Here is a 23,024-nt window from a genome sequence, read left to right as displayed (position 1 = left end):
TCGATATTGTACATGCATTATATTGAGATTGTTGATTGCATTTATTGATATAAAATCTTATTATCAACATATACGAAAATTGAAATAAAAATTATAAAATTTTATCATTCGATCATCGTCGGAATATATGCAATTGAGATCTTATTAGAATCTTTATGAAATTACCTTTAATTTGATACTCCCTCCGTTCCCCTCATAGTTGAGGTAAAACTTTTTGGCACGGAGTTTAAAAAAAGGATGTTGAGTGTGTTAAATAAATAGATAAAAAAAAGTAAGGAGATAATAAAGTAGAAAGTGAATAAAGTAGAGACAATAAAGTAAGAGAGAATAAAATAAGAAAGAGAGAAAATGTACTATATATGGAAATGACTCAACTATGGACTTGGATCCCTGTGCAAATCAAAGCCACTCATTTATACATAAAAAAAAAATCTAACTTAATAAAAATCAATGGAGGGATATGATTTGCACAGCATCCTCTGCTGTGCATTTTACCACAGCAGGGGATCCAAGTCCCTCAACTATGAGGGAACGGAGGGGATATATTTTTTACGAAAAAATAATTTAAATCGAAAGAGTTATGTAAATTTAAATTTTTAAAATGATTTTAAGGAGAGAGAAAGTAGTTAATTTTAACTACCATATATAAGAATTGACATTAATACCCTTTAAGTTTATTTAAGTAACTTTTTTAATTTAAAATATAATCCACGTGGCATTATTTCAACCATTATATCTTCTAATCTAATGACTAAGATTTGGCCTTAAATTGTTATTGCTAATTAGTTAGCAATTGATCATCACTCCAATTAGAGATTATCTATATATACCTGTCTTCACACGTCCTCGCAAGTCTAATTTGAATGTTATTTAGTTTATTGCGAGCGAAGTAAGATCGAAAACAAAAAATCAAGTTAAAGAACTAAGCAAATGAGGCAGGCTTTATGTTTAAATATGGACTATATCCTAACGGTTTGTGTTAAAATGACAACACCTCTTAAAGTGACACCGCGACACAACATATCCAGCAATATTATAAATGCTACACAACAATCTATAGATTGTTGTATAGCGTGTTGGATATTGCTAGTCGAGAAAAAATTGTTGTATATATATTGTTGGCCGAGATTTTTGCACTATAGCATTTTTTTTATTGATACGTGTATAAATGATTGGCTAGGAATGGTAGTATGGTGGTATTTTAAGAGTAATTGTCATTTTAACGCACCCCACTGTCCTAACTATGCTTTGATGTGAAAATGATGTTACGAATGTTTGTTATGCCACAGTGTTTATCTCAACTTTTCCTTTTTTTTGGTTTTTTCCATATTTGATCGAAATGATTTATTGACATATTTTTTAGCTGAAATTTTTATCATACGCTAGTTGAATCTCTAAATAATATAAACTAAAAATTCCATCGAAAACAATGTTGACATGATACGAAAACACAATACGAATATTAATACATAAACTTTTTCTGAGCCGAATCAGCGAGGATATAAGTCGGAAATGGATATATCATTTTGCGAGGAATGGTGAGACTGCTGCAACGACCGAGAAGTAGTCCTGTGGTGAGAATTTGTGGAGTAGGAGTTGTGAATAAGCGATGCATCCGAACCATGACCAATGGTAGCATAAAATGCTGGCTGCGAAGGCAAGTTTAATGTTATGGAGGAACTGCTCAGCATAAGCACCACAGAAGCCATGGTTGGCCGATCCGCAGGATCTTCCTGAACACATAGCAAACCAATATGGATGCATCTAAGCATTTCATTTGTCGAACCTGAACCTGAACCACTCCTCAAAAATGGGTCCACCACTTCTCCACCTCTTCCTTCTTGCCAACTTTCCCAAGCCTGCAACATTCATTAATCTCACTTTTCAGTCACTAACTACAGTTAATCGGTCAATAATATGTTATATGCTTAGTACTTACGAAGCTCAGGAGGTCTCCTACGCTGTCACCCCCTCTTCGGAAGCCATTGTTTTTTTGTCCGCTGATGATTTCAAGGACTAATACTCCAAAGCTGTAGACGTCGGACTTGATTGAGAACTGGCCATGCATTACGTACTCTGGTGGCATATAACCGCTGCAATTTACAGTTTTTAGTATTTTTGTAGCTCAAATAAACAGTTTTAAATTGTGTAACCTACTATGTTCCTACGACTCGGCTTGTATTTCCCTGCGTTTCATCTTGTCCGAACAATTTCGCCATACCAAAGTCCGCAATCTTGGGGCTCATCTCACTGTCTAGAAGAATATTACTAGCTTTTAAATCACGGTGGATGATTTTGAGACGGGAATCTTCGTGCAAGTAGAGGATTCCCCTCGCGACACCTCCTATGATCTTGTAGCGACTATCCCAATCCAAATTTAAATGCCTGACTGAGTCTCCATGTCCAATTAATTGCAAAGTTAGCATATGTTTTCATATCATTAGCTAAAAGTTAATTAATGATGAATGTTACCGAATATGAAGTTATCCAAGCTTGCATTTTGAACAAATTCATATACTAACAACTTCTCCATTCCTTCTAAGGAGAAACCTAACAGTCTAACTAGATTCCGGTGTTGAAGCTTCGCCAATAACAGAACCTCATTTTTGAATTCTATATTGCCCTGCCCAGAATCTCTCGACAATCTTTTCACTGCAATTTCTAGACCATTTGGAAGTTTCCCCTGAAATTATCAAACAAGACAATATTTGTATTTAGTTTTTTAATTTGTTACACCCTCACTCTTATTCTAATTTGTGTATGTACCTTGTAGACACTCCCAAATCCACCTTGGCCCAGCTTATTATGATCTGAGAAATCATTTGTTGCGGCTTTGATTGTGCTGAAAGGATACTGCAGAGACTCGATTGTGCTAATCTCGTCCACATCTTCAACAAATTATGAACAAACATTTGAGTCCAATACTTTGAAATTAAAGCATTTAGTGTGCAAGAAAGATGAGTAACTTACTTTGAGGAATCTCTGCTGGTTTCTGTTTCTTTTTCTTTCTTAGAAAGATGATAGCTGATACAGCCACAATCAAACACACAACAACTACAACAACAACTATGACAATAGTTGTGCTAACATTTTTCTTTCCTGCTAAAAAAAAAACCCAAAAAACTAATGTATTGATTCAATTCATGTCAATTGAAGTACACCGAAAACAGAGTGAAACCTTAAGAAGCAGGGTTCATAACAGAAGATAGGGACTTAAGATTACCTGACGGTGGTGACTGTGGAGGCGGCTCGATAAGAGGAGGAGGCGGAGGAACAAACTCTAGTTCCAGAAGCCTAGTCTCATTGAAAAAAGGAGCGCTCTCGAAACGAAGATTGCAACTTGGCCTGAGTACTCTGCCGCCTTGCACCCCATCACAGCATTGCGGTATTTCCGAAATGGCACCAACCAAACAGCTTGTACAATCCTGTGATGACAAATCTGGGGTGCACTGAACTAACCCGAAAATCATTTGAAAATCGGGTCCAGTTACATTCCCAGCTGCCACCTTTGTAGACGAGCCACCAGCGGCTCGTCTACGAAGATCATCGAGCAACATCCTCAGATCTGCCTTGGACTGCTCTGGACTGGTCACGTTCACTGGATACGACAAGTAGTGTACGGGGCTAGTCGCCAGAGTCGCGTAGACGGTAGCATTCGAGTATCGCAGAGTGCAGAAATCATCCCAGAAGACTGCCCGCTTCTGAGCCGGGCACGAGTCCACGAGTGAGGCGACGCCATTTTGCACGCATTCACGGCATACACTGAGTTGAACGTCGCCTCTGCACAGCGCGAGGGCGTTGGCTCTGTCGGGCCCCTGCCCGGTCGAGGCGTTGTAGAAGCCATCGCTGTCGATGTTTTTATAGAGAGAAGAGAGTGTGGTGTTGAGGTTAGCGCTGTATGCGCTGTTGCTGGTGTAATTTCCAGTGCTTCCGCAAATGGATTTGGAGTAGTCCCCAGCGTAGAGAACTGTTGCGATCAACAACAGGAAGAACAACGACAGCAACTTTCGATTAGTCATGCTAACTGAATGCAGGCTACTATTTCAATTTACACACAGTTATACTAACTTTTAAACCATTATATAAATAGCCTTATGGCCATCATTGCTAAATTGCCACCTCAATTTGAATATGTCACAACGACAAAATGGTAATGGTGTGAAACCGGTTGTTGGGCCTGTTCAGTGTGTGAGCTCCTTTCAATGCATTTATGAGTGTTGGAGAAGATTGCACAATATAAGTCGGGAGATACACGAGAGTATTTCCTTACGAAAGATAGAAGATTGTAATAAATGTAATTATGCTAATTAGGTTTACCATGTATAGAAATCCTTAGCACTATATATTGGTACTATGTGTACAATGTAAATCATCAAGAAATAATACACATATTTTCTACCGATCCTTTTATCATGGCCTCAGAGCAGATTCAATCTTGGCTCAGAACAATATCATCATAGCCACAATATACCAAATTCTCGACCCATAGCCAAAATCAACCACAGAAATCGAACCCTGCCTCAGGAATAATGTCAGACATCGAGGAGGATACAAAACCAGATCATAAAGCATCAACGAAATTGAGGAACAACAAGAACATCACCGTCGCGTTCAAAATGAACGGAAAGAATTATCCAATCTGGTCACGATTGATGAAAGTGAAGATAGGAGGCCGAGGGGCCTAGTCGTACATCAGGAATGAGCCTCCTGAACCCGGAAGTAAGGGGTACGACGACTGGGAGGAAGACGATCCGGTCGTCTTTTCATGGATTGTCGACAATATCGAAGACAATATTATCGCCGACTTTGCACATCACCAAACCTCGAAGGCACCATGGGATAGCCTCAAGGTAACATATGAAAGCAAGGCAGACCCGTATCTGATCTATGACCTGGAAGAGAAAGCAATCAACATTAGACAAGGGAATCTCGATCTGGAGACGTACTACCGGAAAATAAATGGGCTGTGGATCAATATTGATCACTGCCAGAAACAACCAATCACGTGTTGTGACAAGGGGGTCGAACAATTTCGAGAATTCTCCAACGGCAAGCCCCTGATAAAATTTTTAACAGGGCTGAATCAAGAGTATGACTCAATCAGGAGAGACATCCTCAAAGATGAATCAAACGCATCCCTTGAAGCAGCCTACGGCTGGGTTAAACGAGAAGCTGCCCAGAGGAGTATCAACACCTCATCTCAAACCACCGAAGACGTCGACGGCAGAGGAGCCGATTCGACACCCAGAGGAGGAATTGGGCACGGTCTCACCGCCCAGAGCCACCGCCCTAACTCTCGCGAACCGCCACGACCCACCACAGCCACCCACCGACAGAGAAGCAAGCCAAACAAATCCCGATTGATCTGCTCTCATTGCGGGAAACCGAGGCATACCCGGGAGGAATGCTTCCTCTTAATCGGATATCCAGAGTGGTGGGAGGAGAAGCAGAAGGCACGAGCTCAGGCGAAGGTGGCGGTCGCCGTCAATGGTGGAGGGCAGCAGGGGCAATTTGCTACCGGAGTGAAGGAACCGGCGGCGGCTGACCAGGGGAAGCCACTGGGAGCTTCGACCAGCGGCGGCGGCGTGCGAGGGGTCGGCAATTTCGCTGAGAGAGCGGAGGAGATGAGAAGCGGCGCCGCTTCTAGAGGTAAAGGGTTTGGTTTTAAACCAAACCCTAGTATATTTTGAAACTATACTTTTGAACCCCATGGAATACACTTATTTCATAATATACCCCACTTTATTAAAACTAGACCCCCATACTGTGTGATATATAAAATATCACCCCAAACTTTGATTAAATCCCGAAAAAACCCAAATATGTGTAGTTTTGTGTCAAAAAACCCTTTTTCACCTCTAGAAAATGTTTCCGCTGCATTCCATGTTTATAATGATGATAGAACGAGAACTAAGGGTTGGATTTTTTATTGTGGAGCCACAGACACTATGACCCCCGATAGATATGATTTTAGTAGCTATGATACAGTCACTGATACATATATTAAGACTGCAAATGGAGAATTGATTACTGTTGTTGGGTCGGGAACCATTGATATATCCCCTACACTTCGTTTGTCGAATTGTTTACACGTTCCTACATTATCTTAAAGATTGATGGCACCGAAGACTAGTGACATACTTGGATTTTACGTGGTTTTAGAGGGTGGTTATGTATGAATTTGATCATATTTTGTCTATTATTGGACATGTTTATATCTACTTCTCTATTATGTTGGTAGTTGACCATTTTGTTAAGAATGTGTAGAAAAGGTACAAAATATGTGGATGTACAGTAGCCTCAGTTTGAGATAATATTTACTGGATATTTTGAAGTCCTATCAGCCCCTAATGCATATCAATCTCTTCGTCTTCGAAAGAGCTTCGCGTGGGTATCTTGCACACCTCAATCGGATTTCGGTAGAAGAAGTTATGGCCGTTACAAGAACACTGCGCTGTCCAAAAACTTTCACGCGGCCGGGTGAATTATTACACTATAAATTCACCGGCCGGGTACAACGATTCTGCGCGAAAAGGGTCAGAAAGTGGTCGAAAATGACCACCCGGTCGGGTGAATTTTGCCCTTTATAATTCCACCCGGCCGGGTACGCTATTTTGGCGTATTCTCTTGCTAAAAACGCGATTTTTTATGGGAGATTAAAGGAAAAACGCCTAGGGTTCATATCATTCGACACTTACCGCCTCCATCACTCACACACACCCCCAAAAACACTTTGAGAAAGAGAATTGAAGATTGAAGACTTCCAATCGGAAGATTGAAGTTATCATTCCATAGATTCATTATCACAGGAGTATCTTAATCTTTTATCCATGTATTTCATAGAATCTTTTGTTTCAAACATGGTTATTGTGAAGAACATGGTTTCAAACACCTTTTTGTAGAATTCTTGGTGAAGATGCATTAATTTCATAGTTTTTATCCAATTGATTTTGTTCTTACCTTGCTCTTGTAGTTATTTGATTATTCTTGGGTTTATTCCTTTCAATTGCTTGATCACCACTTGATTGTGTAGGATTAATTAGATCAATCAGGAGATGAAATAATTAATCTGGAAATAGGAATAGTTCACACCTTAATGCAATAAAACTCCGGAGAGTTGAGGTTTTGAGTGAGGTCTTTGACATAATCGAGCTTTTGGGAGTTAGGGGTTTTAGGATTAGAAGGGGACTTCAATACTAGCACTTAATCTACAGGTTTCTCACCTCGGGAGGGGGTTTAATCTATAATTGTGGTCGACTTAGTAACTCTAGAGACACCAAAAGGTAAGACAATTTGATTGGATAAGAGCTTGGAATTGTGCAACGGATCCTTGAGTTCTACAATTTTCTCCATATTATCTTTTCACTCTGTGTTTATGCTTTTATTTATCTATTTGCTTATTATATGCTTTTCGTAGTGTTAGAACAAACCAAACCTTTCCCGATTCTCTAGATAGTAGTCAACGTTTGTTCGTGGTAGTTAAGTTGATACGAATTTGTCTCTGTGGGATACGATACTCTTGCTTGCTAATTGCTACACTAGCCCCGTACACTTGCGGGTATCACTTGTGTTAAAATAAGTTGAGTCAACTAGGATACCCTTCTCCTGGTTACTTTAAACTTCTTTTTCCGAATATTTCAATTCCTGCTGATTTTTCATGTGAAACATGTGTTTTGGCCAAGAGCCATAGACAGTCTTTTAAACCTACAAACACTCGAATGAATTCCATTTTTCCCTTGATACATTCTGATGTGTGGGGTCCCACACCAATTTCTGGTGGGGGCAGTTTTCGTTATTTTGTGATATTTGTGGATGATTGCACTAGAATGACTTGGATATATTTTTTAAAACATAAATCTGAAGTTGTCGAAAAATTTATCCTTTTCTATAAAATGATCCAAAACCAATTCCAGACCACGATCAAAACCCTTAGGTCAGACAATGGGAGGGAATTCCTTAACAGTTCAATGACCCAGTTTTGTAAAGACAAGGGAATAATCCACCAAACATCTTGTGCCTACACACCAGAACATAATGGGGTAGCCGAAAGGAAAAATAGAACAATCCTCGAGATGACCCGAGCCATAATGATCGAATCCAAAATACCAAAACATTTTTGGCCCGAAGCCATAGCCACATCTGTCTACCTCATGAACCGACTTCCTACAAAAATTCTCAACAAAAAAACCCCACTTGATATCCTATCCACAAAGACCAAAGTTCCTCAACACCTAAACCTTTCCCCAAAAGTTTCTGGCTGCACCGTCTATGTCCATATCCCGAAACACGAGAGAAACAAACTATCACCCTGTGCAACCAAATGTGTCTTCATTGGGTATGAGATAAACCAGAATGAATACCGATGCTTCGACCCCCACACCAAAAAAATCACCACCACCATGAACTGTAACTTCCTAGAAACCAAGTTCTTCTACTACACCCACCTTAGTAGTCAAGGGGAGAGTGAACCAAGTAGTTCATCGGACTGCGTAAGTTGGGTTGTGTCACTTCCAAACTCTTCGATTGAGGATCTAACAGAACCAGTTGTCATTGCTGCCGAGCAAATCTTACCATAAGAGTCATCTCATCCGCGATCCATAGATCCTCCTCAATGATATCCGAGATAATCACCGAGGTAATCCCTGAACCGAGTCCCAATGAAAATACAGTTTCTCCTAACCCTATGAGTACAGAGTCTCTAGGAGAACACAACACAGTGGACAGTGACACTGGGAGGTATATTCTTCCTCATCGGACGACAAGTGGAATCCCACCAAAGAAGTATTCTCCCGAAAAGATTGGAAAGAAGAGTCGTTATGGAGTAGCAAACTTCGTGCAAGGGAATTTGGCTAAAATGGCACGAGCCTTTGAAGCCACATTGTATTAAGAAGAAGATATTCCACAATCGGCAGAGAAAGCGATGAAACACAAACACTGGAGGGATGCTATGATCACAGAGATGAGAGCACTAATGAGGAACAACACATGGGTGAAGGGCAAGTTGCCTGAAGGAGTGAAGACAGTTTGGGTGCAGATGGATGTTCACTATAAAGCGAAGGCCGGATGGCACGATAGAAAGGTACAAAGCCAGACTCGTGGCAAAAGGATACACCCAGACTTATGGTATTGACTATGATGAGACTTTTTCACCTGTGGCAAAGATTAATACCGTGAGAGTGTTATTTTCAATTGCTGCTAACAAGGATTGGCCGCTTCACCAGTTCGATGTGACCAATGCCTTCTTGCATGGAGAGCTACCAAAACCAGTGTTCATGGAGCCTCACCCGGTTTTACCAATGAGTTCCAGGTTGGGGAGGTGTGCCAATTGAAAAAGACATTATATGGACTTAAGAAATCTCCAAGGGCATGGTTTGGAAGGTTCACAGAGGTAATGAAGAAGTATGGATACAAACAGAGCAATTCCGACCACACACTATTCATCAAGAAGAGAAAAGGTAAAATTACTTGCCTGATTATATATGTAGATGACATGATTATCACCGGAGATGATACAGAGGAGATGACCGAGCTAAGGAGAAACTTGTTCACCGAATTCGAGATGAAGGATCTAGGACTCCTTAAGTACTTCTTGGGAATAGAGGTGCTGAGGTCGAAGAAGGGAATTTTCATAAATCAAAGGAAGTACATACTCGACCTCTTGGCAGAAGTCGGGATGTTAGACTGTAAGCCCGCAAAGACTCCAATGGTCCAAAATCACGGATTACAGATGAAAAAGGAAGCAAAACTGGTAGACATGGGGAGATATCAGAGGCTAGTTGGGAAATTGATTTATTTATCTCACACTAGGCCAGACATTTCCTACGCCGTGGGAGTAGTAAGTCAGTTTATGCATGCATCGCAAGAGGAACACTAGGAAGTAGCTATAAGGATCGTCCGATATTTGAAGGGGATAGCAGAGCATGGACTTCTGTTTGAGAAACAGGGGCACTTGGAAATACATGGATTTACTGATGCAGATTGGGCAGGTAATCTGAATGACAGGAAATCAACTGCAGGATATTTTACCTTTGTTGGGGGGAATCTTGTGACTTGGAGAAGCAAGAAACAGAAAGTAGTGGCACTACTAGTGCAGAGGCGGAATTTCGCGGGATTAAGAGTGGATTGACTGAACTACTATGGCTGAGGAAGCTTCTGCGAGAACTAGGCTTGCACTCATCTCAGACGTGCAAATTATTTTGTAACAACAAGGCGGCTATTAGCATTTCGGAGAATCCAGTCCAACATGATCGGACTAAACATGTCGAAGTAGACAGACACTTCATAAAGGAGAATATTGAGGCAAAGATAGTAGAGATGCCATTTGTCAAATCTGAAGATCCGCTGGCAGATATCCTTACCAAGGCGGTGAACTCGAAGCAATTTCGAGAAGTGTTGTGCAAGTTGAGCATTGAAAACCCTGTCGCTTAACTTGAGGGGGAGTGTTGGAGAAGATTGCACAATATCAGTCGGGAGATACACGAGAATATTTCCTTACCAAAGATAGAAGATTGTAATCAATGTAATTATGCTAATTAGATTTACCATGTATAGGAATCCTTAGCATTATATATTGGTACTCTGTGTACAATGTAAATCATCAAGAAATAATATACATATTTTCTACCGATCCTTTTATCAATGAGCATTCAGTATTCAAGAATTTTCACAATTACTTTTCCTTCATTACCCCTTTCATTTTTCGGTTCCCACTTTTTACCCTCTTTCTCTCACTAGTTTATGCAAAAAAGGTAAAGGATGTTTTTGTCTTTCCATAAGTAATACTCCCTCCGTTTCACTATAGTTGAGTCATTTTACCATTTAGGGAAGTTTCTTCATAGTTGAGTCATTTCCTTATATGACAATTTTTTTCTCTTTCTAACTTTACTCTCTCTTACTTTATTCTCCCTTCTTTATTCACTTTATACTTTATTATCTCTACTTTTTTCTCTCTCTTACATTTTTATCTATTTATTTAACATATCCAATATTCATTTCTAAAACTCCGTGTCGAAAAGTTTCGCCTCAACTATGGCGAAACGGAGGGAGTATTAAATTAGTACACTCCATCACTCCTCCATTAATGGTAAATGCAATCTCATTCAATAAAGACCGAACAGTGCAAGTGAACTCACATTTGGTGGGCCCAACCTCCTCGATTCTAATCCAGAATTAAATCTGCTGAACCCACATCAAAAACACTGAACATGCCAGTAGAAAACAAATTGTGAATTGCATTGGTTGTTCAAAACAGATTATAAGGAGTAATAATTACATAAAGTACAATGAAAGTGTAAAGACAACCATGATTTGCGCGTGGACTGAATGACTAAGACTGGAGTGTATTTTGACAATGGAAGGAAGATGCCATGAAATAGAGACCAAGGAAATTAATTATGGAAAAAATTAAAAATTATAGAATAAATTGACTTGAGTGTATATTGACGTGGGCGTGGAATGAAAAAGATTGGAGTGTTTATTAAGAAGCATCCTGTTGATGCTAGGGCCTATATATGAAAAATCATTATGACAAGAAATTTTAAGATGAACTAATATATATAATAAAATGAGAAAATTTAGAGAAAAACTATGATTTTGAGTGTGAATGTAATGAAATAAAGAATTTAAATGAAAGTTAAGTAAGGATGAGCCCTAAAAATACATCCTTCTGATCATTATGGTTTATATATAGTTTAAATAGAGTTTTTACAAACCCGAACAAATATTTTTGGCCTCATTTCACAATGAGGAAATGGTAATAGTGTGAAACCGGTTGCTCAACTAGTAATACTCTATCTGCACCCATTAAATGACCTATTTTTCTTTTTTAATCCGTCCGTGTCTTATTTCATTTTTATTTATACTTTTGTAAATGAATCTCAACGTCAAATTAATTTATTTCACTTCCATTTTATTATAAAACCATTTTATTATAAAATCAATATATAAAGTAGTTTGGGCCTTTATTACTATTGTTTCAGGCAAACAAGTTATAATTATTTAGGATAGAGTTTGGGCCTTTATTACTATTGTTTCAGGCTAACAAATTAATTATTTTGGATTGAGTTATTTATCTTACTCTTGGGCTAGATAAAAAGTGTGGAGACGTGGAGTTTTAGTAGTTAACCTTATTTTGGGCCTGTGGCTATGGCTAAAAATTTAAATTATTTCAGAGCCGACTTTCAATTCATGAATTCAGTCTGAGCCTTCAATATAGACTTCTTGGATCTTCGATTTTGGGCTTGGGCTCTATCCGAGCTCAGTTACATAACATGGCAAAACGTGAATTTGGAAACCCAAGTTGATGGGATAAATTTACTTATAAACAACACCGTTTATGTAAGCTATATTTCAAATTTTAACCAATTTGTAGTATAATACAAATCACAAAGTTGATAAAATTTCAGATTAACCTTAACACTTCAACCGACAAAGAAAAAAAATAAAATAGAAACTAGTAACATTTTTACAAGGACTCAGCGTGGATGCAAGTCAGTAATGGAGGTATCATTTTGCGAGGAACGGAGAGACTGCTGAGACGGCCGAGAAGTAGTCTTGCGGTGAGATCTTGTGGAGTCGGAGTTGTGAATCAGTGACGCATCCGAACCTTAAACAGTGGTAGGGTAAAATGCTGGCTTCGAAGGAAAGTTTAAGGTTATGGAAAAGCTACTCAACATAAGCACCACCAAGGCCATGGTTGGCCGATCTGCTGCATCATCCTGTACACACAGCAAACCAATATGGATGCATCTCAGCATCTCATTTGTCGACCCTGAATCCCTCATAAATGGATCCACCACTTCTCCACCTCTTCCTTCTTGCCAACTTTCCCAAGCCTGCAACATTCATTAATCCCCCTTTTCAATCACTAACTATAGTCAAGGGGTCAAAAAAGGTTATATGCCTAATACTTACAAAGCTCAGGAGGTCTCCTATGCTGTCTCCCCCGCTTCGAAAGCCATTATTTCTGCGTCCGCTGATGATTTCAAGGACTAATACTCCAAAGCTGTAGACGTCGGACTTGGTTGAGAACTGGCCGTGTAGTAGGTACTCTGGTGACATATAACCACTGCAGTTCACGGTTTTTAGTATTCTTCTAACTCAAAGGAAGTGTTTAATTTATTTAACTTACTATGTTCCCACAACTCGACTTGTATTTCCCCGAGTTTCGTCTTGACTGAACAATCTTGCCATACCGAAGTCGGCAATCTTGGGGCTCATTTCACTATCTAGAAGTATATTACTGGTTTTCAAATCACGATGAATGATTTTGAGACGGGAATCTTCGTGCAAGTACAGAATTCCCCTCGCAATACCTCCTATGATCTTGTAACGTGTATCCCAATCCAAATATGAATGTTTGACCGAGTCTGCATTTCCAAATGAAATGAGTTAGCTCAAGTTCACATATCATTAAGGAAGTAATTAAGGATGAATAAATGTTAGTACCGAATATGAAGTTATCCAAGCTTGCATTTTGAACAAATTCATATATTAGCAACTTCTCCATTCCTTCTAAGGCAAAACCCAAAAGTCTAACTAAATTCTTGTGTTGAAGCTTAGCCAATAAGAGAACTTCATTCTTGAATTCTATATTCCCCTGCCCAGAATCCGCCGACAATCTTTTCACAGCAATATCTTGACCATTTGGAAATTTCCCCTGAAATTGTGATACAACAAATTATAAGTATTTAGATTATGAATTTGTTACACGCCCACTCTTATATCTAATCCGTAGTATATCTACCTTGTAAACTGTTCCAAATCCACCTTGACCCAACTTATTATGATCAGAAAAATCATTGGTTGCAGCTTTGATTGTGCTGAAAGCATGCTGCAGAGATTCGGCTGAGCTAATATCGTCGATAGCTTCAAGAAATTATGAAGAAACATTTGAGTCCACTACTTAAAACAAATTTATAAAGACTGTGTGTATAAAAAAAGATGAGTAACTTACTTTGAGGAATTTCTGTTGGTTTCTGTTTCCTTCTCTTTTTTAGAAAGATGATAGCAGATACAGCCACTATCAAGCACACAACAATTACAACCACAAATATGATAATAGTTGTGTTACCATTTTTCTTTCCTGCAAAAAAAACCCCAGAAAACTGACGGATTGATTCAATTGGTCCAAGATGCTAATTCAATCTCAATACTAATTAATCATACTCAATACATGAGAATTCAAAGAGCTCATCTGACCAATAAACTAAAACTAAGAGAATCTAGAATTCAGACCAAACAATAGAATTTGATCAGTAAAAGCAAACACGAGAATTCGTACCAAAAGACTAACCTAATAAGCTTTAATGTCAGAGACCAAATTCATGTCAATTGAAGTACACCGGAAACAGAGCGAAACCTTAAGAAGCAGAGTTTATAACAAAAGATAGGCAGTTATGATTACCTGACGGAGGTGGAGGTGGCTGGATAGGAGGATGAGAAGGAGGAACAAACTCTAGTTCCTCAAGTCTAGTTTCATTGAAAAACGGAGTGGTGTTGAAACGAAGATTGCAGCTGGGCTTGAGAACTCTGCCCCCTCTTTTCCCATCACAGCATTTCGGTATTTCTTGAATGGCATCAATCAAACAACTTGTACAATGCTCCTTGCTCAAATCGGGGGTGCACTGAACTAACCCAAAAATCATTTGAAAATCGGGTCCAGTTGCATTCCCAGCTGCCACCTTCCTCGTAGACGAGCCCCCAGCGGCTCGTCCACGAAGATCTTGGAGCAGCGCCCTCAGATTCTCCTTAAACCGCCCTGGACTCGTCACGTTCTGTGCAGTCCTGGTGTAGTTACTGGGGAGAGTCGCTAGAGTCCCATAGATTGTTTTATTCGAGTATCGTAGCATGCAGACTCCTTCCCACCCGATTCCCTCCTTCTGAACCGGGCACGAGTCCACGAGATTGGTGGCGACTTTCTGCACGCATTTGCGGCACGCGTTGCGCTGCACGTCGCCTCTGCACAGCGCGAGGGCGTTGACTCTGCCGGGACCCTGCCTGGTTGAGGCGTTGTAGAATCCATCGTTGTCGATGTTAGCAGAGAGAGAAGAGAGAGTGGCGTTGAGGTTAGCGCCGTATGCGCTGTTTCTGCTGTAATTGCCATTGCTGCCGCAATTCGTAATTTGGCCCAAGGCTAAGAGATCTGTCTGCATCAACAACACCAACAACCCCACCGCCAATCTTTCATAACTCATAATACTCATGAAAGTCTGAATGAATGCAGTTGTTCTGCAAATTTTAGAGCATAAGTGGAGAATTGTTGAATCTTCCGATTGCTTATCACCATTATTATTAACATTGACACCCTGATTAAATTATAAGTACCTATTACCGAGTACTAATTGAATTTGTGACGGGGAGAGAATGTTCATGATTTTTTAATAATTGTACTCCGTCACTCTTATTGTGGGAACTGGGAAGGGTTTTAAAAAAAGCGTAAAGAACAGTGGGTTGAAAAGTTAGTGGAATTTGAGACTCACTTTTTTATATTGGTTTTATAATAAAATGGGAGTGAAGTGAGTTAGTGGAATCCGTGACTCACTTACCATTTATGGTAAAAATAAAGTGTGACTCTTATTTGGAACGAGGGAGTAATTCATTACATTGGTGCGAACCGGGGGAATAAATCTGGAAAGTCGTCATTTGAAGCTTTGTAGCTACTCCCACCGTCCTCAATTAGACATCCCGTTTTTGACCGATTCAGATTTAAAAAAAAATTATTTGATTTTATAAAAGAAAGATAAAAAAAGTTAGTGAAATGTTGGTCCTACTTTTATATATTGATTTTATATTAAAGCGAGTAAAATGAGTTATTGGAATGTGGGTCTCTTACCAAATATAGTAACGATAAAATGAGAAATTTATTGACGAACAAAAATAAATAGAATACTTAATATTGGATGGGGAGAGTGTTTTATAAAGTTGATTACAATGCACCATAAAATGTGGTGCATTGTATACTTGTAGTTATTGGATGTTCCAGAATGACAAGTCAAAACAACTTATAATTGTACTACTTAAGATAATTACATAAATAAACTAGCGTGATTCCTCCGAGTTATGGTGATTACATAATTATACAAACGTGATTTCCCCGAGTTACTACGTAATGGTGTGTAAATTCCATATATACACTCCACCAGTTTTATAGAAATGGGCACAATTTTATTTTTATCTGACCCATATGGATTAAAAGAAATCTTCTCTCTTCTTATACTTTATTATCTATGAGATTCACCAATTTATTATATTATTTTAATTATTTTTTGACCTAATTATTGTAATGCTGATGAAAATAGAAATATCAAAGTTGACTTTGAACAATTAATATAGAGGAGTGAATTTATAATTTTGAGAGAGACAGAACTAGGAATTGAGCAAATCAGATAGAGTTTCTCCATTAATTTACTTCAAAGGCCAAAATCTTCATTCCGCATTAGCCATTGACATAGTCCTTTTACTTTATCGGTCACAATCAAGATTATTTAAAAGTGTAAAAAATCCCCTAGAAATCACCTCATACTTTTCCTACACCATCCCCTACTTCACCATTCACAAACATAAAATATGATGGTGGACCCATTACTTATGTTTGTGAGAGAAGGAGTAGGGGATGGTATTGAAAAGTATTAGTTGATCACAACTGAACAAAATTAAAGATCGTGATATTATCTCGTACACAGAAACAATGTATTTGGCATTAGAGGATTTAGTTAATAATTTTTCATTATTTTCTATTTTTTAATTAATTTTGAAACATATTTATGTTGTTGGAGAGTAAATCACATCCACGTCGGAGAATGATCAAAGTTGCAAGTAATATATACGTGTTACTCCAATTCCGTTAGTATGAGACATTTTTGGGAGTATTCCACGAGCAAATTCGTGAGGACATTGTCCAAAACGGACAATATCATACTCCATCCATCCCACAAAGGGTGTCACACTTGTGGGACGGTAAGGGATTTTAATAGGTTTTGTTTTGTGTGTTAAATAAAGAGAAAAAATATAATTTTTATATTTATGTGAGAAAGAACTTTTTCCAAAAATGAAAATGTGACATCTATTGTGGGACAAACTAAAATGAAAAGTGTGAAATCTATTATGGGACGAAGGGAATACTAATGTGGAGTTGGATGTGTCGCCACCAAACCCTAACAGATGTGTTACCCTTCAGCTATTTCAGATTAAAGTTTACAACAATTTTATTTTTAATTTTAATAAAATCATCTATATTTATCAACACAATAAATTATATATAAATCCAAGTCAAATTGGAGCATGGAACATAACTTTGCGATGGTTGATGCTTTGAGCAATTACTTATTACACCTTCCGTTCATGTGATAATATCAATTTATTATTTTAGAATATCCATAATTCGAGGTCCTATTTACTTTTCTCTATTGTAGATAGTACCCATACTCTACTAAAAAATAGACTTATATTCCATTTATTTTTTGTCACTTCTTTCATTTCTATTTCTTAAAATTTGTGTCAATTTAAACTGAAACTTTAAATGTAGGACGGAGGAGAACTTTAAGAAATAGTTCAGACAATTAGTAATAAAGTGTGTATTTATTTCCTGATAAATTATGCTTTGTATTCTTACTTTGAAAAAATGATGAAAAAACATGAAACATCTATGCATCATCATAATGTAATTAATACTCCTTATATACAGGCGAGTGCAACAAAAATAAAAAACTTGAAACAGTTGGAAATTGATAATTCAAGTTAGATTTTGAAACAGAATGAACCATCTTTACTTGAAAAGCATAATGACAAGATGTAAACTGATGAAGATTCTCTCCCATTTACTACACTTGTCTAATGAAAGCCCCAAATATTCAACAGTATAAGAAATCATTGTAGATGTAAACGGTGATGGAAACATCATTGTTAGATGTACTGATCCGCTACAGAAGCTCAGCTCTGCACCCCGTCGAACTGTAGTATGAAGTACGAACAGGCTCGGAAGGCATAGCAAGGCTTATAGAGCCGGCCACTCTGCCACATTTTACAGGGATTCAGCGCAGATGCAAGTCAGTAATGGAGGCATCATTTTGCGAGGAACGACCAGACTGCTGAGACGGCCCAGAAGTAGTCTTGCAGTGAGAATTTATGGAGTCGGAGTCGTGAATAATTGACGCATCCGAACCATTACCATTGTCAGCGTAAAATGCTGGCTGCGAAGGCAAATTTAAGGTTATGGAGAAGCTGCTCAACATAAGCACCACTGAGGCCATGGTTGGCCGATCCGCAGGATCTTCCTGAACGCACAACAAACCAATATGGATGCATCTCAGCATCTTTTGTCGATCCCGAACCATTCCTCAAAAATGGATCCACCACTTCTTCGCCTCTTCCTTCGTGCCAATTTCTCCAAGCCTGCAACATTCATCAATCCCCCGTTTTCAGTCACTAACTATAATTAATGGGTAAAAGAAAGGGTACATATTTAATAGTACTTACGAAGGTTAGGAGGTCTCCTACGCTGTCGCCCCTGCTTCGAAAACCATTATTGTTAGAAATTTGGGCTTCAACATGACTAATTTAATGTGTATGGCTATATTTCATCTTTTAGTTGCCCAATTAAAGTGATCCAATAAAGATTAAAGTTTGGCTAAAGTGTATTTAATTGATATGGAAATAAGTGTAGATACCATAAAGTGATTTTGTATTTGATAAGGTACCAAATAGAAAATAAAAGGGTTTATATTTAATATAAATATAAGCTAGGATTATGGTCCCCAGACGCCAGAAGAACGTTCAGTATCTCTGTATTCTCTCGTCAGACTATTGTAAGGACGTCTCTGATCGTTTGGAAGATCCATAGCCGCTGCAAAGCAATTCCGCCTTTCAATTCGTTATGAATCAAGGTACGCTTCCGCTCTACAGTTTATGCTCCTTCTCCGTCGTTCTCGGTTAATCATCATAGATAGCTTTAGGTAATTGTTCATTCAATTATTCCAACAAGTGGTATCGGAGCCACTCTATTGATGATTATCTGAGAATTGGAAAAAGGAAAATTAGGTTTTATTTTTGTTCTTGCTTGTTTTTGGTGAATCCATAAAATCTAGGGTTTATATTTTGTGGATTTTTTTGATGATTTTGGTTGAATGATCTTCCCTTCTCAATTGACGTTACTGCACCTTGTATGCATATGCTGCTGCAATTTAAGTTGATTTAGATTGGCTGGTTTATGAAACAAAATTTCACCGCACATGTGCTATGTTTTATTGGGACATATAAGCGTTGATAATTATGTGTTATTCTTTTAGAATTGCCGCCGCAACTTTTAGAATTAATGGTTTAGATGTATTGGAATTAGTGAATTCCTATATTTTATTTTTGTTGGTGATCTGTTTCGCACAATTGCGGAGAACTTGTTTTCATATAAATGTTAGTATGGAAATTTTGGTTTATGTTTTTGATTCTCAATTCATGCGAAACAAAATTGCGTATATATACTTGCACAGTTACCGAGAATCGATTGGTTACTTTTGTGTTATTTATGTTCATTACAATCTTGCCGAGAATTATTGGTTGTGGCTATGGTGGGTATATGTGAATTGCAATCATGTAAATGTGTGCTTAAATTATTTGAATTATAGGAGAATTCTTTGTGGAATTATCATCATGCACGCTTTTATGTATTATTTGGATGATTAATTCAGAATGAAACGGTTGTTTCATAATTGTGGTTATAAATTCATTGTGATGGTGAATTCAATTTTTACATATGCATACATTACAATATGGAATGTGAAATTGATGATTCAATTGATTGGGTATTATATATGTTAAATTTTAACGTTAAAAGTTTAGGAATTGAATAATCACATCACATAAAGTCTCTCAAATTTATTGGCTAATTAATTGAGAATCAAGAATTCTTTTGAGAATTTAATTAAAAGTTTTAAATTCAATAATTTTGGTGCATCTCAAGTTCCTTTACTGATGTGTGTATTTTAATGCGAATATTAGTCGGCTCACAGGAAGATTAATATTTGGCACGAGATACACACATACCTTTAGTGATAAATACGTGACAATTATTTAGTTTTCGTGTAAGTAATGTGTGATGCCCACAGGTGGACACTGCTTAACATGATCTTATTGTCAGTGTTTGATCATTATAAAGAGAATATCACTTACAAATTCACATTACTGTCAAAGGACTTATTGTGAATATTGTGCTCGGTACCTCGATATGGTTTACTAATGTTCAAATAGATTAGTCGAAATAAGACGTTGCAACAGTAACCTCTCTTGTCTAGACTTCTTTACTGCGAATGTTAGGACGATAAGTGTTTGTGTATTTTAATGCGGATATTAGTCGGCCTACAGGAAGATTAATATTTGGCACGAGATACACACATACCTGTGGTGATAAATACGTGATGATTATCTAGTTTTCGTGTGAGTAAATGTGATGCCCACAAGTGGACATTGCTTGACATGATCTTATTGTCAGTGTTTGATTACTACAAAAGGTTACCACTTGCAAGTTCATATTACTGTCCACATACTTGATTTGAATGTTGTGCCGGTACCTCGAGATGCTACCATTTTATTTGAATTTTATGATGTGAGCATGACAATTAATTTGGTTTTGTTCTCTATTCAATTGTGATGTCTGCTTCTGCAGTTTCTTCCAACATGAACAATATGTTAGTGTTGAATGGGTCAAATTTTAAGGATTGCAAAGATTATATTTGGATTGCTCTGGGTTGCATGGATCTAGATTACGCGCTAAGGATTGGGCAACCTACTTCTCCTACGGACTATAGTGTTTCTTATCAAAGGAGAAACTATGAGAAGTGGGAATACTCTAATCGTGTAAGTCTACTGATCATTAGGTGTGGCATCCCAGAAGCCTTTCGAGGCACTGCATCAAAGTATATCACTACGGTCAGTGAATACCTTGCCAAAATTAAGGAACGTTTTGCGAAAAACGATAAGGTTGAGACAAGCATGCTTGATCTCAATAAAGTATATATGGGCAAGGGAAACATAAGGGAGCACATTATGAAAATGTCTCACGTTGCTTCACTTAAGCTTGAATTTTAAAGACTTGTTTGCACATTTGGTATTGCACATCTGGTCAGTATCTCAAGAAATAAAGTAAAGGGCATTAAGAAAAAATGTATTGAGAATGCTGCTATGGATAAGGGTTTATCACAAAAGAAACAACATAAGGATAATGATAGTTTTTTCTTTTGTGGTAAACATGGATATAAAAAGAAGAATTGTAAATATCATGCATTACGTGCAAAGGAAGTCAATTCTTGTTTTGGTCTGTTCTAAAGTTAATTTGGATTTAGTCCCTAATGATATTTAGTGGGTACATTCTGATGCTACTACTCACATAAGGTTATCAGTGCAAGGCTGTTTGAGCTACCGAAAGTCAATTGATGGTGAAAGATACATCTATGTGGAACATGACAAATCGGTGGAAGTAGAGACTATTGAGAATTATAGATTGTTATTAAAGACTGGAATTATTCTGTATTTGAAGGATACTTTATTGTACTGTCTTTTAGACAAAATTTGGTTTCTATTTCTGCTTTGAACAAATTTGGTTTCTCTTGTTCATTCAGAAATAGTAAAGTTATTCCTTCAAATAATTCTAGTATTATGGGCACTGTTTCTTTAAGTGCATATAACAATCTTTGTATGCTCAATTATGTTACTTCATATTCAGAAGCTTTACATGTTGAATCAAAAGGGACTAAGCAAATTAAATAATTAGAATTTGGTTAATTTATGACACAAGTGTTTTGGTTATATCTCAAAATAAAGGATTGTGAGACTTGTGTCATATGTTGTATTGAATACACTTATCTTTTCAGAACTTGATTTGTATGTTTAATGTATCGAAGGAAAGCAGACCAAACTTAAGAAATTAGGTGCCAATAGAGCTATACATTTTAGAATTAATATATATGGACATTTGTGGTTCATTCCCTTCGGTTACTTGGAATGATCAACAATATTTTGTATCATTCATAGGCAAATATTCTTGTTCTGGGCACCTACATTTAATATATTATAAGTCTGGGGCTTTGGACAAGTTCAAAATATTTAGGGATGATGTTGAGCTCCAACTCAACAAAGGCATTAAAAAAGTCGAATCTGGCCGTGGTGACGAATACTACGACAGAAATGACTGCTCATGTGAACAATGTCAAAGACCTTTTGCCTTCTATTTGGAGGAGAGTGGGATCGTCGTTTTGTACACCATGCCGGGATCGCCTAGCATGAGTGGTGTAGCTAAAAGACGAAATAAAACTCTTAAAGATATGTGAAGGAGTATGATTTATCATTCTTCCTTGTCGCATTAGCTTTAGGGAGAGGCATTAAAGACTATATCATATATTCTCACTTTGGTCTTCTGGAAAAATTTAGGGGTTTTTAAATATTATGATCCCACAAAAGGAACTAATTTTTGGGACGAAAAATATAGTATTCCTTGAGGATGTTGAGTTTGGGGGGAAGAATGTGTTAAGGAACATTACTTTTGAGGAGGAGTCTGTATAGACACCTACTACTGCTTCTGACAACGATCAGGTATCAATTACTATCATTGAAGAACAAGCATATTAAGAACTTCAAGATGATATTGCTGTAAACATTCAATCTCATGCGAATGATATCATTTAAAGTCAATTTCAACAACCTCATTTAAGACTCTCGTTAATGGTACCATAAAATTTATGAAGTAGCTCTTTCATTTGGATTCAGAAAGAATGCTATTGATGGTTGTGTGTATCACAAGTTCAGTGAGAGCAAATGCATCTTTTTTGGTATTTGGAATCAAAGGAAATAATTTTCGATAAGGATATGTTGCACCAACACCAAGAATTCTCCCGAAGAAATTTGAGATGAAAGATCTTGGGGAAGCCTCTTTTGTATTTGGAATCGAAAGAAATAATTTTCGATTGTCACAGAAGGGATATAGTGAAAAGGTGCCTAAAGTATTTGAGATGCATAATTGCAAGTAAAGAAATACTCCTATG

At 37.7% G+C, this 23,024-nt stretch overlaps 2 protein-coding genes and 1 pseudogene across 2 annotated transcripts; all 3 read right to left on the bottom strand.

Annotated features, from left to right (window-relative positions):
* Window positions 1-1,386: 1,386 nt before the first annotated feature.
* On the bottom strand, window positions 1,387-2,906 carry LOC125188177 (cysteine-rich receptor-like protein kinase 10). Its single transcript, XM_048084937.2, has 5 exons — window positions 2,767-2,906; window positions 2,473-2,683; window positions 2,158-2,389; window positions 1,940-2,093; window positions 1,387-1,859 (listed from the first exon to the last, which is right to left on the bottom strand). The coding sequence occupies exons 2-5, from the start codon at window positions 2,531-2,533 to the stop codon at window positions 1,491-1,493; spliced, it is 816 nt and encodes a 271-aa protein (XP_047940894.2). The 5' UTR covers window positions 2,534-2,683; window positions 2,767-2,906; the 3' UTR covers window positions 1,387-1,490.
* LOC148931709 (cysteine-rich receptor-like protein kinase 25) lies at window positions 2,559-3,557 on the bottom strand. The gene is made up of 5 exons (XM_089064863.1): window positions 3,224-3,557; window positions 2,971-3,099; window positions 2,767-2,888; window positions 2,623-2,683; window positions 2,559-2,581 (listed from the first exon to the last, which is right to left on the bottom strand). The coding sequence occupies exons 1-5, from the start codon at window positions 3,555-3,557 to the stop codon at window positions 2,559-2,561; spliced, it is 669 nt and encodes a 222-aa protein (XP_088920989.1).
* An 8,873-nt stretch (window positions 3,558-12,430) lies between these two features.
* On the bottom strand, window positions 12,431-15,194 carry LOC125188159 (cysteine-rich receptor-like protein kinase 15; annotated as a pseudogene).
* Between the last annotated feature and the right edge of the window lie 7,830 nt (window positions 15,195-23,024).

Source organism: Salvia hispanica, chromosome 2 (genome assembly GCF_029641045.1).
Source record: "Salvia hispanica isolate PSC_SH4W2 chromosome 2, Shi_PSC_v1, whole genome shotgun sequence".
Taxonomy (NCBI): Eukaryota; Viridiplantae; Streptophyta; class Magnoliopsida; order Lamiales; family Lamiaceae; genus Salvia; species Salvia hispanica.
The sequence above is the reverse complement of the archived record's forward strand: the minus strand, read 5'-3'. Positions and strand labels throughout refer to the sequence as shown.